Consider the following 21,840-nt stretch of genomic DNA (forward strand, 5'->3'; position numbering starts at 1 on the left):
AGAAATTCAATTAAATTCTTATTCTTATTCTTATCACAACCACCATAAGCTAAATTTATGGGAAGTGATATTCACGAATTAAAATAATAATTACTATTATTTTTATCTTTATCAAGTATTTAAAATTAAATATCGCAATTTAAACACTACTAATGTGTGTTCTATTTTATGTGGATCCTCCACACTCTATTTTTTCACTTCACATAACATTAGATCAAAGTATAATTACTTGGTGTTTAATCTTCCAATTTTTCTTTCAACACAAACTATGAGCATCTGGCTCATCTTAGGCAAGCACAGGCTCAAGATCCCTCCCAGACTAGAGCGCCGGTTTTAAGTCCCAATGTTGAGCCTTATCCAGTTGATGGAGAGGAGGAGGATGATGTGGATGATGATGAGGACTGAAGTTGGACCCCGTTGTGATGTGTGCCCTTTATGATCTCTTCTCTCGTGCCTTTATCTATTTAATTTTTTGGTCTGTAATATTTGGGGAAGTTTCTTATATTTCCTGGTACAATTTCTACCCTTTTGCTACTTCTTGGTCAGTAATATTTGGGGAAGTTTCTTATACTTCCCGGTACAATTTCTACCTATTTGATACTTATGGTCTACAATTTTAATTTCAATGCTGCTAGACATAATATTTTATGTGTGCTATTACTTTAATTTGCATTATTAACTACTTTTTCTAAAACAATTAAATTAAAAAAAAATTTAAAAACATTTTTTAAAATCATTTTAAATAATTTTTATTATTAAAACAATTTGAAAACAAAGAAATAAAAAAAGAATTTAAAAACGTTTATTAAAATTATTTTAATAATTAAATTTAATTATTTTACAAAAAAATTAGAATGTTTTTTAAAATTATTTTAATTATTAAATTTTAATATTTTGATTTTTTAAACAATTTAAAAACGTTTTTTAAAAAAAAAAAATCGTATGCATTTTGCCATGGGTTTACCCCTGGCAAATCTCTTGTCAGTTTTTGATTGGATCTCTGAAAAGTTGTGGAAGACGGTTTGAAAAGTGGGTCAGGGCAGTCTGCACGCGTCAGAAAAGTTGCCAGGGAATGTGCCCCACCCAGTTTGCCAGGAGCTAAAGCCCTGATATGGTCATTCGCGATGACTTGAATTGCTTCGGATTCTGCTCTTGGCAAAATTCCTGACAAACGTCCATTTGACAAGGCTTTCTGCATTTTGCGAGGGCTTCTGCCACCAGCAAAATGCAACATTTCTTGTAGTGACATCAACGTTCCAACACATAAAAAGTAAACTATAACAAAAATCGAAATCAATAACATTGCAAGTAGAAACACAAGATCATTAACTAACCTTGCAATAAGGTACCGGGTGCAACAAAATCAAACCTAAAAACATAGCATAATACAGTTAATTAATGGTAAATTGGTAATGGTGGTTGCGATTGACGAGTTTTGAGTACATGAGAGCATCGAGAACGGTTAATTGAAGGTTTGGTCCAACAGGAATTGTTATTGGGAAGAACATTAAATAGATAGATGATCACACCAAACTTCTTTTTAATAAAAAGAACAAATACTAGATGAATCGAAACATTTCCCTTGACAAAATATAATGAATGACATGAAACACTTAAAAAGGACACAAGATATCAAAATTGACTTTAATTTGTTTCAAAGACATGATTGGCACAACAAATATAGGATTATACATGGTATTTGCACATCAACATGTTTGCTGCTATATTCAGAATCTGTTATGCAGATTTCTACTTCATCCTTACATAAAAGTTAAACAAATTTGAAATCGATAAATGAAAATAAAATAATTAAACATCTCATATGGCCACACTACGTAAAACAACTGTTTCAATGGTAAGTCCCGGTCCAAAACCAAATAGTACACCCCATTCAAGTCCTTCTCCAGTTGTCTTCAATCCGTTTTGAGTTGATTTCTTTCTCATTTCATCCAAGATAAACAAAACACATGCACTTGACATATTTCCATATTCACTGAGCACTTCTCTAGTTGCATTCATCTTTTCAGGTTTTAAGGCTAACTTTTGCTCCACTTGATCTAGAATTGCAGGTCCACCGGGATGTGCAATCCAAAAGATTGAGTTGTAATCAGAAATTCCCAATGGTTCGAAAGCCTCAACCAATGCTTTAGTGATGTTCTTTGAAACAATCCCAGGAACATCTTTAAGAAGGTGAAATGTTAGTCCAGCTTCACGAAGGTGACCATCAATGGCTCCTTCACTATCAGGAGCAATTGTTTGTGCAGTCCAAACCATCTCAAATATAGGTTTCTCAATTTCTGGTACTGGATCAGAACCAACAATGAGTGCAGCAGCTCCATCTCCAAATAGTGCTTGTCCGACAAGGCTGTCCAAGTGAGTATCACTGGGACCACGAAATGTGACAGCGGTGACTTCAGAACAAACAACCAACACACGAGCACCTTTGTTGTTCTCAGCCAAATCTTTAGCCAAACGAAGCACCGTGCCACCTGCAAAGCACCCTTGTTGATACATCATGTATCTTTTCACATATGGGCGAAGACCCAAGAGTTTGGTGAGTTGATAATCGGCTCCAGGCATGTCTACACCACTTGTGGTGCAAACGATTAAGTGAGTAATCTTTGACTTTGGTTGACCCCATTCTTTTATAGCCTTCACTGCAGCCTCCTTCCCTAGTCTAGGTACCTCTACCACCACCATGTCTTGTCTTGCATCCAATGAAGGGGCCATGTACTCACAAACATTGGGATTTTCTTTCAAAATCTCCTCTGTTAGATACATGTATCTTCTCTTGATCATAGATTTATCACCTGAAATAGTTATAATGAAATGACATTAACACATAAATTTTTGTGTAACATATACCATAACCAATCAGCGTGGTCTCTTTATTTTTTTCGACAAATAACAAATTGATCTCTTAATGCAATACTAATATCATGAGCGACTTCTACAAATAAAGACCTTTGTACCTTATTTTTATGTAATTTATACGGTCATCATATATTTGAAAAGGGAACCCAAAAAAGTGTCATTTATTTCAATTCACAGTAAAAAATAGTAGGAGAAATAATTATAAAGGAAAAGTATCTAAATATATTTTTTTAATTATGTCAAAATAATAAATAGAGAAAAATAATACTTACACATGCGCTGAAATTTCTCTTTAAGTTCAGTTTTGTGTTTACTGTTTGTGATTTTAAAGTAAAAATCAGGATATGTGCTTTGTTCAACACAATTTGCTGGATTTGCAGTGCCAATGGCCAAGATAGTTGCAGGGCCTTCTGCCCTTTGAGCTTTTCGAATTTCTGACACACTCACCATTTTGATATATTTGGTAGCAAAAAACCTAGTACTGAAATTTGAACACAACCGTTTTAGTACTTCTTGTAGAATAAGAAAGGGTTGAAGAGTGTTGTGGTGCAAAGATGTTTGGGGTGATATGGTTTTATATGAAGAGAGTATAGTGCATATATTGGAGGGTAGCTGAAAATCACGTGTTTGACTAAAACTCTTAATATCATGCATATTTTATTTTATATTCAATAAACGTTGGGTACCAATAATTATACCATTGGCTGGCTGGATGGATGACTGCTTTGTCCATGACTTGACCCTGTTGGAGTTTGGTGGGAAATACCTCTTTGAAGATGGAGACTATCGACAATCTTATATTTGATTAAGTTAGATCGGAGAAGTCTCTTTTGTGTGTGATTGAGCAATAGAAATACCTTTTTTACGTGATTGAGTAATAGAAGTTTCTTACAACTAGACCGGTAAATGGTCTCTGCAAGGCCTGTCACCTAGTGACATTAGCCTAAAATGAAAACTAGACCACTCAATGGTCCTTGCAAGGCCTATCACTTAGCGATAAGAGCCCAAATACTTCATGATATGCTATGCGACTCAATGTCATCAACAAAACCAAAAATAAAACCATGAAATGCAACCCATCAACCTCTAATATTTTATGAACCACAAGCTATTTCTTAAAATCATATATAGTTATCAACATGTCAAATCTAATAATCAAATTCTCATAACAATCAACACAATATTCAAGCAAAACAAGAAGTCAGACATATAAATTACATAAAATCATTAAATAGAATAAAACATAGAAAAACTAACTCTTTTTAATGGACAAAGAATTCGCTGTTCAAGAGATGTCGCTAAAAAGTTTTGTCTTCATTAAGCTATCGTCCCAAACCAATACGGTAGTAGACAATCTTTTCCCCAGTGAAACTACATTCCCCAGTGGTGTCGGATCCCTTTTCTTTAACGAATTTGGGTATCCCATTGTTGTTTCTCATCTTAGTCAAATCATTTTTGTCGTCCTGCATTCATACTTGCATCATGAGCATTTCACAGCATCTTAGGTCCAAAATTGGTGTACTTTGTATTTAAGTCTCTTCGGTCCGTCTAATCAAAGATTCCATCTTCAAATCTCCGGACGAAGAAACTTAAATAGGGGCATCTGTCATACCCCAATTTTTGACCTAAGATCCCACATTCATACGCCGTCGGACCCTGATTAGCCTTTGACTTTTCAGTTAAAAATTCGGCAGAGAGGTATTTTAAAATACCTCATGTTTGGTTTCAAGTCAGACCCTCTTCTCTCCTTTCTTTTTTTTTATTAAAATTTGCATCTTTTATTAATTTTCTTGTAATTTTAATTTTTAGTTATTTTTATTCTTTTATTTTAGTCACTTTTTTTCCTTTTTAAATGTCCAAAAAAAAAGAATGTCCAAAAAACATAGTTCAAGTCTTGTTTACACGTCACTTTCAAAGGCACAATCTCAGAGTCAGAAACTTTCTTTCCTATTATTTTCCATTTTACCTTTTTTATTTTTAGTTTAATTACTTCTATTAGTTTTTTTATTTTTTATTATATAACTTTTTTTAATGAGTCAAAAAATCCAAAGTGTCCGGGGTCCAATTTTTCTTTCTTTTCTTTCCCATGCCACAATCGTAGGCAATCACCAAAGTCATCCTCTTTTCTTTCCATTTCAAGCCAAAACGCGTTCCATTCAATAAATCACCATCAAAACCCATTAAACCACTTTTCCATTCTCATCAACCTCCTCACCTATAAATAGAGCCCTCATTCCACACTTCAAAGGACACCAAAAAGTTCTCTTGAGTTGTCAAAGAACTTTTCTCTCTTCTCCCTCATTTAGCTTGTGTTGACGAGCTATTCTTTTCTTCTCCCTCTTTTTTCTGTCCCTTCGGAATAAGTCCCTTCGGAATTTTGTCCCTCCGGTAATTTTTGTCCCTTCGGTTGTCCCTTTCTTTTATTTTCTTGCATTTTATTTCTTTTTAGCATTTTATTTTATTTTTATTTAGCATTTTAATTATTGTCATTTATTTTCCAGCAATTAGAATGTATTTAGGTCCAATGTAAATATAAATGAGAAAAGTAAGTGTGTGTGTGTGTGTGTCTTTTATTTCTTTACCGCTTTATATATATATATATCAAAAAATACAAAAAAATTAGATTAGGGATTTTGTGGTGACCCAACGTCACTACAAAAATCCACGCGCTTTTATTTTTATTGCTCCGTTAGTTTAATTTTCATTTATTATTCTAAAACAACAAAAACATTCAAATAAAAAAAATCACAAAAATATTTTCATAATAAACCTTGATTTTCAATCAAGTGATCGTTCTTTTTACTTTCTTTCTTAATCAAATATCAAATCAATTTTAATCATACTTTGAGTCATATTTCTTTCAATATAAAAAATACAAACAAATACTCATTTGCCACTTGGCTTTTATTTTAAAACCTTTTTTAAAAATTAATAAAAAACACCAAAACAAATCAAACGTCTTCAACCCCGAACTACGAGGTTTTGATCCCTCACGGGTACGTAGGCAGAGGACACTCGTCCTTCCAAATCAATAAAATGTAGATAATTAGGTCTTCTTTTTTTTAATCATTTCAAAATTCCATTTTTAAAAAAGCAAGCAAGTTTATAGCACAAAAAGTTAAATAAAATCAAGAGGTTCCCGTAGGATACAACGGACATAAAGGGTGCTAATACCTTCCCTTTATGTAACTAACCCCCGAACCTAAAATCTTTTCAAAATGGGGTGTTTGAACTTTTTTCCCCCTTTTCTTAAAAAAAATTAAATGTTCAGTCGTGAAATAAAAAGTGAGTCAAAAGCTAATCAAATAGCCTTGATCTCCGAAAAATGACGCGACACGGGGGTATGTATGTATGTGTGTCAAATACAGGTTTTGTTTATGAGAAATATTACTCATGAATTTTGGATGGTGGTGGTGGTGTTAATTATAGATTTAAGGGTTTGATTATGTGGATTTTGGATGAATTTTTGAAAGAAAAAAAAAGTTGAAGATGATGAAGATTGATGAAGGATGTATAAAGATGAAGATGATGGAAGAAGATGAAGAAAAGTAAAATAAATTAGATGTTGTTGATACACGGTTAGATCTGATAGACCTCATTTATCCAACGGTCTACTTTTTTAGAGTGTTAAAATTAATATAATAGGACCAAATTGAATCATGGAAACAAGATAAGGGACCAAATTGAAACGTTTAATAGTTAAGGGACCAATTTGAAAAAAAGAATTAAGTTAAGGGACCAAATGTTGTATTAAGCCTTAAAATTATTTATGGAATGAGTGATATTTATATACTTTTTGTTGGTTTGGAAATTTCTTCCAACAAACTCAAAAAATCAATTTAAGACTCAAGTTAGATCCTTAAGAGGTTCTTAATTGATAGGTTTAACAATACAAGCATTATGTAAGGGTGCAAAAACAACTTAGAAAGTAAAATGCATAAAGAAACACATAAATAAGGGCACAAATCGTGCAAAAGAGAAAAATATATGTTGAGATATGCCTTGAAATCTCATGTTGAATGTGCAAAATTTTGAGTTTGGCTTCTGAATCGTGCACCTCAGCGCAAGGACTGTTGTGCAAGGCACAACTATTTGATTTTTTTAGGAAGGTTGAAATCTGACACATAATGCAGAAGAGGTGCAGGACACAAGTTCTATGTAAAGATAGTGATGTTGTCGATTTTAGAAGGCCAAAATCATATGAAGAATTGAGCCTCTTGCTCGCGGGAAGAGATTTCTAAAAGTGGTAGAAATCAGGGTTTTCTAGTTGAAGGATAGTTTTTTGTAACTCTTGTATCTCTTTGTAAGGAACTCATTAATAATAGATTGGATATATGTTCTCTCTTCCATATGCAGGTAAGTGTTGGACCCAACTGGATAAAAAAATATTAGTGTGTTGTTCCTCTTTTTCTACTGCTCTTTTAACAAGTTCTATGTACAAAATTTTCGCATCTGTTTAATAATGACAAATCTCTATCGTAGAATTTGTAGAACACGAGGTGAATTCTCCTCTTCCAAACAAAAATTCATCATACACAAGAATCGTGAATCGAACAAACATTTTATTATTCTATTAAGAGCTATCATTTATTTTATATTAATTCGAATAAAATGAAGTGATGAAGAAAACATTTAAGTAAGCTATAAGATGTACAATATATGATGACATTAATTTGTTCAAGAGAGGGAGGGATCAAGGCCCTTACTTCCCTCCCCTGCATTTGTCACCAAGTATGGTGTAAAATAAAGTTTTTTACTTTAAGTTTTCTCCTCGTGAGATATACTCTAGGACTACTCCATCAAACTTTAAGAACAATTTATTAGCTATTTGGAAATATATTATAGATTAGAGTTTTCTCTCAAATGTTATTTCGATAAGCGTTTTGGGCAAAGTAATTTTCTTGAAAGATTTGAGAGCAAATTGGCCGGTTTTAAGTTAAGTGACCAAACTTCTTTAAAAAAAAAACAGTTAAATGACCAAACTGAACATTTAAAATAATTTAAGAAACCAAATTGATCTATTTTATTTTATAGTTAAAAGATCAAATTGAACTTTTATACTGCTACATGACAACACATGGATTATTCTAGGAGGGTGTTTGTGTGCTCTCTTGGTGCTCGCACTAAATATAAAATCATTGGATTGGGGTCACATAAGGTCTAAGACATCTACATTTTTTTTGATGACACCTCGCTATCAAATAAGGCGGGCACATATTCTTTGGACAATCGGAATCCTTATGACAGGCGTGTTCTGTTATAATGAAAAAAGAGAATAAAATAACATAACTGAAATGGTTGAAAAAAAAAATTACGAAATAAAAAAGGTAACTTAAAAAGGATAAAGAATGGCTTACTGTGGCTCAGTTGGTATGAAAAATGAATAATATATGCAAGGTCCGGGGTTCGAACCCCGACCACCACCAAAAAAAGTAATAGAAAAAGAAATATAGTCATAACACAAATAAACTTGACCATTTCAACCATCATATTCCCATGTTTGCATATGTAAGAAATAAGTTTAGCATTTTATTACATCCATTATATAGTTTCTAGCGCTTATGAATTTAAAAAAATAAAAGTAAAAAAAAAACCTTTCCTAATATTATAATTCTTATGAAATGTCTTTTAAACACACCAATGTGTTGTACTTGTCCCTTTATCACACTTAGTAGAGAAGTGTCATAAAAAATTACCAATATTAGTTGTTGATGGCCTCATCATATGATGTAGCTATATTTTGGAGTCTTTTTCCATGCATTTGACCAAAGGTTTTACAATTTGAAAGTTTACCTCAGCTAGTTTTATCTATGTAAACTCGAATCATAAATTCGTACAAATTTACCTAAAATTGAAATTATATAATATTTATTATATACATGTGTTTTATCTTGGTTTTCGGGTGTCAAACATTGATTACGTTTGAACCTTTTAAACCGGTGATATCTTATTTTTTCTTGGGAAGGGAAAAAGTAAGCAAAACCCTTGAGAATCGAGGTCCGGGAGTTGTTTTCGCTACGGGAAGGTGTTAGGCACCCATAACGACTATAGTATCCTATAGGAACCGTCTTTAATTTCTACGCGCGCGCTTTATTTTTAAATGCTATTTTGAAAATGATATTTACACCTAAGAGTTTCTAAGTGAAGAATTGGAGGGAGAAGAATGTGTTCGAATTTTTATTTTAGTTGAATTGAAGGAATTTTGTTCCCTGCCTACGTACCCGATTAAGGGATCAAATCCACCGTAGTTCTCTTCCAAAAATGTTTTTATTTTTGTTGGTTGATTTTAAGTTTGAAAATTGGATTTTGAAGAATGGAAAGAGGCCTCAAGGGCATGAGATTAGGAAATCATGAGGTTGAATTAGTCATTTGCAAAAACAAGTCAAAGTATGATTAAGGTTTATTGAAATTTGATTAAGAAAATGAAAAGGAAAATCAATGGGGTTTTGACCCCAAGGTTTATTATGAAAAATGCTTGAGTGAAGTTGTTCACATTTGTTTGGAAAATTGGTTTTTTCTAAGTATAAATCCTAGGCATTCATCTAAACATACAATCCTAAACATACATCTAAACATGCATATTCTAGCTATATTATAGTGATGTGTGTGTATGTGTCGGTGCTTGTGTCGGTGTACATCATTAGAGTCCATTGTCCTTTACATCATACCCTAGATACATTCTATGACCTCTTTGCCAAGAAATTAAAAGTGCATGAAGGAAAATATTACAAAATTCCTAAGTCTTTACATTCTAAACCTTTGCATGAAAATTTAAATGGCAAGGAAAATAAAGCTAAAGACACAAGATGGAAACAAGGGGGTTAGTGAACAAAACGTATGAAATGATGGAAATATTATATAAAAGAAATGGTAGGAAAAAAAACCAACAAAATGCACTAGAAGTATATACAATCACATAGAGTTTTTTTGGAGAATTTTTATAAGCACATGAAATGGTAAAAAGCATAGAAACATGGAACATACAAGAGGCAAATTCACATATGGCATTTCACACATCTTGGAAGCAAGAATTTCAGCCAAGTCATAGGACAAGAAAATTGCAATTGAGCACATTTTTGTGGTATTTTTCAAGGCAAGGAAAGTATCGAAACATAGGGTAGAAAGAATTCCATCATAACATTCATTTAGAATCATTTTCAAGTGCAAGAAAAATTAACCAAATCACAAGTAAGAGATAGAACAAATTTACAAGGCATGGCACCTATATATTTTTTTGGAGCGTTTTTATAGGCAAGAAAATCAAACAACGTGCAAGTAAAAAAAAAAAAAAAGAATCATTATTAACAACTTGCAAAGAAAATTGAAACTAACAAAAGATAGTATACACATTTTCACATTTTCAAGAACAAGTTTTAATCCTAAAAAATGATCAAGGACTAATCAAAAGGAACCAAAACATATGGAAATTTTACCTACATTTTAACAAAATTTTTTATCAAGAATTAAAAAAAAGTAACAATATCAATTACGCTTTACACATATATTTCCCTAAGCGATTCTAACACGTAAAACACATCAAGATTTAACAAAGCTATCAAGAAAAACAATTAGAAGAATTTTAGAAACTTTACCAATCAATTTGAGGCAGACAGAGGTCTACTTGGTAAGAAGTGGTGTGCAGCTAGCAAAGAAATAGCAATAATTGTGAACAAAGCCCAGGCCCACGATAATCAAAGGTGGATCCACCAATTTTTGGTACCACTAGCATCATCATGAAATGAAAACGTTGGAGCAACACCAGCTTCAAGAAGACTCGCCGCAGATTGCCATTAATCAGGACGAAAACGCCGCAAGCTCAATCCTTCCCAAACACATCCGCCACCACCGTCGAATTCGCTGTCACTACTACTTTCCGTTTACGCTTATCAAGCACCTCCAAACTCCCTCTCCGTACATCTGCAGCATAAAACATTGGGAGAACAGCTCGTGAGGCGAGTTCGATGTCACGAACTTTGAGACCGGCGAAGGAGATGAAGATAAGTATCAGCTTCAACGACGACGAGCATGAAGTAAGGGAAAGAGCTTCTCGAAATTGAGAAGAGTGCCGTCAAGGTCAGCGGCAACCGATTCACGCGGCGAAGATGAGGAAGTTTCTGGCGTCTGAATTTCCTTGCTACGCCATTCCTTCTTTGTTTTCGACTCTCCTTCAACCTGGAACCTGCTTCAGTTTTGCGACTCGCCTTCAAAACGGTTTCAAACGTGTTGTTGTTGTTGAGAGGATTGGTCTTGAAGAACCACTGCCTTGGTTGAATCGGCTCTGTACCCGTACCACTGATTCTTGATTTCACTCGATTGATTATAGCGTGATTCGAATTCACAACTTCGTAGTAGATAGGCTCGTAGTTGTTGTGATGTGATGATTTCGATCGACGATTCGGTGATAGTGCTGTGTTGAGGTTTGTGATTTGTGAGGATGTATGATTCGGTTTGTGAATAGGTTGCCGATTGAATGATGATGATGATGCGTGCATTTCAGACCTGAATCCGTGAGCGTCGTTTGTTCTTTGTTCGTTTTTGGATTAGTTTGTGAAAACGGGGATGAATTTGTGGAGTTTTGAGGTTGTTGTGGTGGTTTTGGAGGTTGTTATGGTGGTTGTGGAGGTTGAAGGTGGTGGTTGAAGGTGGTTATGGTGGAGATGTGGTGGTTGAGGGTGGTTATGGTGGAAAGAGAAAATTGAGAGGTTGAAGATGAGTTAGTTAGAGGAGAGAGAAAATTGAGAGAAAATAAGTTATGAATTTTTGTGATTTTTTTTTGTGAAAAATGATTGAATGTGAAAAATTGACCAAGACTTTGACTTATATAGGGGATGAAAGGAATGCTTGGACCAATGAGGAAATGCCACATGGACTTGGACCCTAACAAACTCTTAAGAACCAATATCATTTGGACACATGGCACTTGGACTCTAACAAACTTAAAAGGGATTAAAACGTAAATAACAAAAGTGCGCGGACTAAAATGAAAATTAAAACTAAAATTGAATTGAAAAAGTAAATTGAAAATTAACGTAAAATGAGACGATTAAAAACAACAAAGCAGATTAAAACGGATCAGAAATATTATGTGAAATGACCAAAACGCCCTTAGGGACTAAAATGACTTGAAACGACTCAAATGCAATTTAAAAAATGATTTTCCAATAAGGGATTAAAGCAAGAGTTTATACAGGCGAATTAAAAGACTCAGAGACAATTTTTAGAATTTAAACAGGGTTTTAACACATGAAAAGACTAAAATGCCCCTAGGGGCATAACTGACTCAAAATGACTTCAAATGCAATTTTTAAAATGGATTTTGACATAGAATGAAACAGAGACTTATTCAAACTAAATGAAAAGGCTCAAACAAAATTTTGAAAGACTGAGAGAAGTTTGACATAGGAAATGACTAAAATACCCTTGCATGTGAATTTTTGCAAACAATATTGAAATAAAATGCAGAGAAAGATGCAATTGATCAGAGACAGTTCAAATGACTTATAATGCAAGAAAAGAAAAAATTGACTAGTATTTTTAGGTCCAAAATTAGGGTATAACAACATGCAGGGGTGGATCCAAACTTTTGATACATGCGGGGCTAAATTTTCAAAGAAAAAAATAATGCAAACTATATTAAAAATAAGAAATAACATTGTTTGATACAATACATTACAATGAAAATCTCGTCTCTTATCCATTCGTTGAAAATTAGCTAAAATGACATCATTGTTAATTGTTAAAAGAACTTTTATTTCTATATAAGTTACAAGACGGACATTTAGCCACTGATCACCCATTTTGTTGCATAGGTTACTATTCACAATTTTCATAGCTGAAAAAACACGTTCAACACTTTCTACCGGAAAGAGCAAAGTCAACTTCAAAAGTTTATAAACCATGCGAGCACGAGCCACTTTTCAGGCTGCGGCGGAAAAACCAGGAGGCAATGAGCACGAGGGAAGTCTTTTGTGACCAATGAATGCATATGATGCATGAGATGTGTTAATGCATATGCATCGAAGGGTGTTAGACAAATTAGAAATTTGTAAACATTACTAAACAAACTGAAACATTCAAACATCATGAGGTCTCACAAGATAACTCCCTTTGAAGTATTAAGCCAAGGGTTAAACTTTGAAATGTAAAACAATAACAACTGGAAATAACAACAGGAAACAAAAATCCTCAAGCATAGGAAGTGGATGCATCATCCTCAGACTCAGACTCAGACTCATAACTGCAGTATCGGGCATAGAAGTTACGGGCCCCCTAGCCCTCTTGGAGTCCCTCATAAGCAACTTATCCTTTTCTTCAATTTCTCTCCTAGCTTTAGCCAACTCTTTCTTCAGTGTCAACACCTCATGAGTCTTCTGCTCATCTTTTCCATCCAAAGTCATGATCAAGTTCTCAGCCTCATAGTATCTAGTCTTCCACTGATGCTTCTCTCGACTCTCCATAGCTAGATGCTCCTGATACATCTCCTGAGTAGGTGGTAGTAGAGGCAAAGGCATGGCTGGAATAGATGCAGACACATATCTCATGGCGGGGTAAGGCATGCCAATCTTCTCGGCCTGGTTTATTACCCATTGAGTATAGGCCTTATGAGCAATACCGGATCTCACACCCATATGCTTCACATCTTTCTTCCGAATCTTGGACCATGCCTCTATGAAATCTTCTCTTATTCCCGTGGGAGCATTAGAGTAATGGAAGAAGTAAGGAGATGTAGCAAGATGGATAGGTTTCTCTTTCATCGGGAAACCAAATTGTCGCAAGGCGAGCTCTGGGTTATAGTTGATTCCACCCCGGGTACCAAGAAGAGGTACATTAAGAAACTTCCCACCGCCGAAGATGATTTCTTTGACTCTAGCAGCGGGAGTGAGCCAAACCACTTCATTAGGGGTGAGAGCCATGATCCTCTGTGAAATAGTCCAATTCTCTGGATTATCATGGAAAGACTTCGGAAGGTGCGAAATAAACCACCTATAGAGGAGAGGTACACAGCAAAGAATGTATCCACGACCCTTGCCGGATTGATCGTGAATAGCATGGTATGTGTCAGCTAGCAAAGTAGGAATCAGATTCTTGGAGTGGAAGACCATAATAGCATTCATATCCACGAAGTCATCAAGATTTGGAAAGAGAATAAGCCCATAGATGAGGAGTGCAAGAATAGCCTCAAGAGTATCCTGACAAGTGGTCTTGAGGCTGGCTTTCTCAAGTAGATACTTCGAAGTGAACCCTCGGATGTGAGCCTTAGTGACAAGATTCTTGGAGACATCGGTGGTCTTGAGATAGAGATCTTTAGCAATAACCAATGGAGTAGGAGGATTCTCAAGTCCCGCGAAGGGTACCCCCTGAGCAATAGATAGATCCATCAAGCAAGAATAAGCTTTAAGTGTGGGCACCAACTGAAAGTCGGGAAAAGTGAAGCACCGATAGTCCCGGTCATAGAATTGCACTAGAGTGTGCACAAGTCTCTCATCTACATTAGTCCGGAGAATGGTAAGTAAATCCCCATAACGGTGTCGGAAACCAATCGGATCCTTGATCTTGAGTGCAAAATCTCTCAGACTAGCCAAATCCGCTTCCTTGAACTTGTAAGACTTAGTCTTCCCCATTCCTACAATGTTTATAAACTCAATTTGTCTAAGCCCTTCGATAAATGCATGGAAAAAGGTTTATGCATGTATGCATGATTATGTTCAAGTACGGAGAAAACATGGTGGGTTGAAATTCAAAGTCAAGGAGTCATGGGTGGACACGGTGTCCGGTGATTCTAGAGCTTTGGATAATAGTAACCGGGTTCTAAAAAAGTTCCCAAGTTGCAACCTCTCCGACGTATATCATGGTGTCACGAGACAAACACTCACTCCATGATTATCCGTAAGAAGGTCTAACTTGAGTGTAGTATCGTGTGACGACTAAAATTCGAGACAACACTCGGTTTAGCCTCCGCACTACATCCTAACAAATGGCCATGGATGGGTTTGGTTATCTACGGTTCATAGCGTCATAGAACAATTAGAAGTAAAGTGCCTAAACGCGACAACACGCGCCGACAACATCACCCCCAAAATGCCTCAGCTATGTGGGATTGATCGCATAATCCAATACACGAGGCAACCCTCAGAATGAATTGTCGATTATATCCCCCCTAAATCCTAAGTTCACTCAGCCCGGTGTAGGACTTTTGATATTCTCACCCCACACGTTAGCAAGAATTTAAACATTTATTCACATAAGAAAGCAAAAAGAAACAAGTAAAAACAAAGCGTGAGCGTGGAAATAAAGACTAGGCGTAACTCTCGAATCTCCCCAGTGAAGTCGCCAGCTGTTTTATCTTGGTTTTTCGGGTGTCAAACATTGATTACGTTTGAACCTTTTTAACCTTTGATATCTCATTTTTTCTTGGGAAGGGAAAAAATAAGCAAAACCCTTGAGAATCGAGGTCCGGGAGTTGTTTTCGCTACGGGAAGGTGTTAGGCACCCATAACGACTATAGTATCCTATAGGAACCGTCTTTACTTTCTACGCGCGCGCCTTATTTTTAAATGCTATTTGAAAGTATTATTTACACCTAAAAGTTTACTAAGTGAAGAATTGGAGGGAGAAGAAGATGTTTGAATTTTTTATTTTACTTGAATTGAAGGAATATTGGTTCCCTGCCTACGTACCCTTTTAAGGGATCAAATCCACCGTAGTTCTCTTCCAAAAAATGTTTTTTGTTTTTGTTGATTGATTTTAAGTTTGAAAAATGGAATTTTGAAGAATAAGAGAGAGAGAGGCCTCAAGGGCATAAGATTTTGGAAAAATGTGAGGTGGAATTAGTTACTTTGCAAAAGGAGTCCAAGTATGGTTAAAGTTCATTAAAACTTTTGTTTAAGAAAATAAAAGGAAAATCAATGGGATTTTGATCCCAAAGTTTATTTGGAGAATGATTTGAGTGATATTGTTCATATTTTTTTGAAAAGAGAATTTTTCTAAGTTTCAAGGTTCCTAAACATACATCTAAACATACATTCCCTAAGCATACATCTAAAGTAACCATGTGATGTGTGTGCATGTGTCGGTGCTCGTGTCGGTGTAAATCATTAGAGTCCATTGTCCTTTACATCATTGGCCTAGATACATGCTATGGTCTTGCAAGAATTTAAAAGCGTGAAGTAAAGTACAAAATCCCTAGGCTTTACATTCTAACTTTTGCATGAATTTTAAAGTGTAAGAAAATAAAGACCAAGAATATAAGATGGAGGATGAGATGCTTTATGGGATGCATGAAACATGAAGTAAAGTGGTTAGTAGCATAAGGCATCATAGAATGGAAATTAAAAGCACAAGAAACACTAAAACTTGACAAAAGATAGCAAGGCTCTTAACCTAAAAGTAGCAAAATATGCCTAAAGTTTATCATAACATCAAAGCAATTATATGACCTATAATCCTCCCATCATGACAATTTTCTAAAGGCTTTATTACAATCAATGATATGAGAATTATAAGAACACATGCAAGTCAAGAATCATGATATATTTAGACATATTTGGCATTTTATCTTCACAAACAAACATTAAGTTGCCTTGTAAAGCAAGTAATTAACCACACATATTCACATACAGCAAGAAGTATACACAAACAGTGACAAATCAATCCCCAATCCCCACATCCCAACTCACAAGCATACACTAAAAAATTGGAATCAAGATTATGCATATTTTCACAAGTTCTTAACCCAAAATTCAAGAAACAAAGCAACACACAACATATTATTTTTTTTGTGTCCATTTTTATATGTCAAAATATCCTAAGTAACAAGTTTTAAATGTCAAAAATTGATCACACAAAAATTCACACAAGTTTTAGAAACTTCTAACACAATTTTAACAAAAAAACTAACATTAATTGAATTAACAAAGCACAAAAATATTTCCACACAATCTAATCAAGATACAGTATGCAAACAGCATCAAAATTCAATCAAAATAACAAGAAAGACACTCACAAATTTTTTTGGAATTTTTTCATACAACTTTAAGCCAACAGTGGTGTAAACATCAATTAACAGTGTTAACATAGTAAGAAAATAGGTAAAAACGAAATCCAGTACAGAAAACAGGCCCAAGCCCATACACATATGGATCCTGGATCACAAGGGAGCTTGTGGAACGTAGGATTGATCCAGGAACGCTAACCCTAGATCTAACGGTGGAGATTCAAGGCCCAGGGGTGAACCAGACTGGTTCAAACGAACCGGTCTGGTTCATGCACCTATAAAAGTGCAACAGACCGGTCTAAGGTCATTTGCTTTCTTCGTTCTCTCTCTTCTCTCAAATCTAGTGAGAGAAGCTCTCACTTCTCTCTAGAACTTCATCTCTTTCCCTATGCTTTCTGGAAAAGACGAAGAACACCGATGAAGATTCCGGCGACGGTTAGGTTTCCGGTGACGGAACCTCCGCGTCGAAATCCCAATCTTGACTATTTTTGAAAGCTTTTTACACGGGTGTGTTCGTCTTTTCTTCCTGAGTTTGAAAACCTAACTAGTTCTTCCTAATGTTCACTGGATCTGTATAGATCTACATCCAAACCTTACGATTTCAGAGTTTTCAAATCTTTTCGAAACCTCTTGAAACGAAACCCTAATCTGAACTATTTTCTACACTGATTATGAATATGAGCTTGGATTTACAAAATAAACGGTGAATCTTCGTAGATTTATGTTTTAGGGTTTTGGTTTCAAGCTTTTCGAATCTTTTTCAATCTTTTCAAACGGACAAGTCTCAGGACTTGTTAATCTACTTCGATTCACCGTTTATTCTCGTTTGTGGACCTTCGTTGAGCTTTTGCGATGAAAAACGAAGAAGTTTCTTGTGTTTACCTGAGTTTGATTTTGAGATTCGAACGAAAGGATCCGTGAAAGCTTCTGGTAATTTGAACCGAAAATAAATCGGTGTTCTTCTCTCTTTCCTCTTCATTGGTTCAGGATTTGCTTCGATTCTCTTCTTCTTCTCACTTCTCTCACTGTGATCGTACGGATTCTTTGAATTCGTGCTTGAATTGCAGTTTTTAAAGTTCGATGATGATGATTCAGTAGTGAATCTCTGAGAACTACGAAGAAATTGCTTCAATTTAGCTTGATTTTTGGTTCTGGAAAATTAGGGTTTCGTTGAATTCTTCATTGTTCTTGATGAAACTGAAAACAGTTATGATTTTGATCTTTTTTGAGATGAGAGAGGGTTAATTTGGTGTTTGTGATGATTTGGCACTTGATGATTGGAATTGTTGACACTGTGTCGTATTTATAGCTGACAAGTGTGATGCCTTAACCAGTGAGTTTGTGACACCTGTCCCTGGACTTGTTTTGATTCGAACTTGGACCAATTTGGACTTTAGGGACCTTTCTGCAATTTCTGGAAATTGAGGGGCTGACCTGCAAGATTGATAAAAGGACAAAAACAAACTTGATACAGAAATATTCTGCAATTATTAAAATTTGAAGGACTAAAAAGAAAAATAACAAAAAGGACTAAAGTGCAATTATTAGAAATTGAAGGACTAAAAGGTAAAATAACAAAATGGACTAAAATAAAAATAAAAGAAAAATAGGGACTGGAATGAAAAGAATAAGTAAAATTAGGTAAAAAAATGTAAATTGGAAATAATGTAAAGTGAAACCAATAAAAGACACAAAAAGGACTAAAATGAACCAACTACATAAATGAGGTACTTCAAAGTAACCTCTCTCTGTCAAAATTTCGTGTGAAATGACCAAAATGCCCCTAGGGACTAAACTGACTCAAAATGACTCAGATGCAATTTTAAAATGGTTTTTTAACAGGGAGTTAAAGCAAGAGTTTGTACAAGCAAATTAAAAGACTCAGGGACAATTTTTTTTAGAGATTAAACAGAGTTTTAACACTGGAAATGACTAAAATGCCCTTTGAGGACTAAACTGACTCAAAGTGACTTCAAATGTAATTTTTGAAATGGATTTTAACATGGAATTGAAATAAGGACTTATACAAACCAATTGAAAAGACTCAAACAATTTTCAAGGACTAAAATGGGTTTGAATGCAGGAAATGACTAAAATACCCTTTTGTTATGAATCTTGCAAATAATATTGAAATAAAATGTAGAGAACTATGCAATTGATCGGAGACAAATTCAAATGACTTGGAATGCAAGAAAAATATTTTTGGATGACTTGAAATGCAAGAAAAGAAGAATTGAGTCAGTATTTTTAGGCCCAAAATTAGGGTATAACAGTAGTTAACTACCGCCAGGGGCATTAAGGTCATTTCCATGTGTCAATTGGAAGTATTCTATGTCAAAAAAGCAATTTTCAATGTTGTTATGACATATTTTTCTTCCAATTTCACTCTTCACCTAATTATCTTTTACTATTTTATCATTCATTGTCAATAAAAGTAGAAAGACAAACATGTTAATGTCCGACCGATCTTATCCATCAATCGAAGACCAGATCGAGCGAAGTTCAACGAGCAGTGACTATAATCCAAATTCTTTTCCCTTTTCTTTCTCTTATTGGTCGTGCATGTTGTTTTTGGCTTTATTCACTTTTTTTTCATCACCTTCAACATCTTTAGTATGTTAACAAGATTTGTTTTGTTATAAACGATGTTTTGTAAAATATATATAACCAATGTTAGAATATAAAAATGTAATCAGAATTGTATTATTTTAATATGATGGTACATGTTAAATACTAGATGAGATTACATCCATACATAAAAGTTAAACAAATTTGAAATAAATGCAAATAAAATCATTAAACATCTCATATAGCCACGCTACGCAAAACAACTGTTTCAATGGTAAGTCCTGGTCCAAAACCAAACAATACACCCCATTCAAGTCCTTCTCCCGTTGTCTTCAATCCGTTTTGAGTTGACTTCTTTCTCATTTCATCTAAGATAAACAAAACACATGCACTTGACATATTTCCATATTCACTTAGCACTTCTCTAGTTGCATTCATCTTTTCAGGCTTTAAGGCTAACTTTTGCTCTACTTGATCTAGAATTGCAGGTCCACCAGGATGTGCAATCCAAAAGATTGAGTTGTAATCAGAAATTCCCAATGGCTCGAAAGCCTCAACCAATGCTTTAGTGATGTTCTTTGAAACAATCCCAGGAACATCTTTAAGAAGGTGAAATGTTAGTCCAGCTTCACGAAGGTGACCATCAATGGCTCCTTCACTATCAGGAGCAATTGTTTGTGCAGTCCAAACCATCTCAAATATAGGTTTCTCAATTTCTGGTGCTGGATCAGAACCAACAATGAGTGCAGCAGCTCCATCTCCAAATAGTGCTTGTCCAACAAGGCTGTCCAAGTGAGTATCACTAGGCCCACGAAATGTGACAGCGGTGACCTCAGAACAAACAACCAACACACGAGCACCTTTGTTGTTCTCAGCCAAATCTTTAGCCAAACGAAGCACCGTGCCACCTGCAAAACACCCTTGTTGGTACATCATGTACCTTTTCACATATGGGCGAAGACCTAAGAGTTTGGTGAGTTGATAATCGGCTCCAGGCATGTCTACACCACTTGTGGTGCAAACGATTAAGTGAGTAATCTTTGACTTTGGTTGACCCCATTCTTTTATAGCCTTCACTGCAGCCTCCTTCCCTAGTCTAGGTACCTCTACCACCACCATGTCTTGCCTTGCATCCAATGAAGGTGCCATGAATTCACAAACATTTGGATTTTCTTTCAAAATCTCCTCTGTTAGATACATGTATCTCCTCTTGATCATAGATTTATCACCTGAAGTGGTTATAATGAAATGACATTAGCACATTTTTTTTTTTTTGGGTAATTCATACAAAACCAATCACATAATGACTGGTCTCTTTATTTTTTGACGAAAAAATAATAGATCTTTTAATGCAAATAACGTTTATCAATTTGGTAGGACTATTTTTTTTTTTGAACAAGAATTTGGTAGGAATATTAATATCATGACTTCTACAGATAATGACATATGTACCGTATTTTAAGTAATTAACTATGGTGATCATATATTAAGAATACATATATTTGAAAAGGAACGAACCCAAAAAAGTGTCATTTAGTCCAATTCGCTTTAAAAAATAATAGAAATAAATGTAAACGTAAAGTATCTAAAAATATTTTTCTACTCAAGTATATCAAAATAATGAATAGAAGAGAAGATTACTTACACATGCGCTGAAATTTCTCTTTAAGTTCAGTTTTGTGCTCACTATTTGTAATTTTAAAGTAAAAATCAGGATAAGTGCTTTGTTCAACACAATTTGCTGGATTTGCAGTGCCAATGGCCAAGATAGTTGCAGGGCCTTCTGCCCTTTGAGCTTTACGAATTTCAGACACACTCACCATTTTGATATCTTTGGTAGCAAATAAAATGTAGTACTGAAATTTGAACACAGAGTTTTAGTACTTGCTGTAGAAAAGAAAAGGGTTGAAGTGTGTTGTGGTGCATAAATGTTTGGGATGAGATGGTTTTTATATGAAGAGAGTAGAGTGCATATTGGAGGGTAGCTGAAAATCACGTGTTTGACTAAAACTCTTAACATCATGCAATTTTTATTCAATATAAACGTCGGGTATCAATAATACATACAATGGCTTGCTGGCTGCCTGCTTGTCCATGTGACTTGACCTTGTTGGAGTTTGGTAGGAAACACCCCGCATGTCTTTGAAGACCCTATTTTGGCCAACCCTTTTTCAATTCTTTCATAAACCAATCGTCTAGTATCTCATGTAATTATTTTAATTGCACTTTTTAGTTTTTTTTCCCTTCTATAAGATCCCAAATTAGCCCACCGACATTAGCATCAGAAAAAATCGAATATAAGATATTGAAAGGAGTATGCTCCAAAGTCTTAGATCACCACCAGACCAACCGAAGTGTATTGCACTTTTTAGTCTTTAAATATCGAGATTGTGCGATTTGGCTCC

At 34.9% G+C, this 21,840-nt stretch overlaps 2 protein-coding genes across 3 annotated transcripts; both read right to left on the minus strand.

Moving 5' to 3' along the window:
• Window positions 1-1,630: 1,630 nt before the first annotated feature.
• Window positions 1,631-8,407, minus strand: LOC146904559 (chalcone synthase 2). Of its 2 annotated transcripts, XM_085723633.1 has the most exons (4): window positions 8,232-8,407; window positions 4,132-8,128; window positions 3,147-3,355; window positions 1,631-2,810 (listed from the first exon to the last, which is right to left on the minus strand). In XM_085723633.1, the coding sequence occupies exons 3-4, from the start codon at window positions 3,322-3,324 to the stop codon at window positions 1,819-1,821; spliced, it is 1,170 nt and encodes a 389-aa protein (XP_085579759.1). In that variant the 5' UTR covers window positions 3,325-3,355; window positions 4,132-8,128; window positions 8,232-8,407; the 3' UTR covers window positions 1,631-1,818. The 2 variants fall into 2 exon arrangements, with proteins under 2 accessions (XP_085579759.1, XP_085579758.1); XM_085723632.1 differs by lacking the exons at window positions 4,132-8,128; window positions 8,232-8,407 and having other exon boundaries at window positions 3,147-4,092.
• Window positions 8,408-19,540: 11,133 nt separating this feature from the next.
• LOC146904560 (chalcone synthase 2-like) lies at window positions 19,541-21,357 on the minus strand. Its single transcript, XM_085723634.1, has 2 exons — window positions 21,081-21,357; window positions 19,541-20,664 (listed from the first exon to the last, which is right to left on the minus strand). The coding sequence occupies exons 1-2, from the start codon at window positions 21,256-21,258 to the stop codon at window positions 19,673-19,675; spliced, it is 1,170 nt and encodes a 389-aa protein (XP_085579760.1). The 5' UTR covers window positions 21,259-21,357; the 3' UTR covers window positions 19,541-19,672.
• Between the last annotated feature and the right edge of the window lie 483 nt (window positions 21,358-21,840).

This window comes from Medicago sativa, chromosome 7 (assembly GCF_051527215.1).
Source record: "Medicago sativa cultivar Bolivia chromosome 7, Bolivia_mono, whole genome shotgun sequence".
In the NCBI taxonomy this organism is placed as follows: Eukaryota; Viridiplantae; Streptophyta; class Magnoliopsida; order Fabales; family Fabaceae; genus Medicago; species Medicago sativa.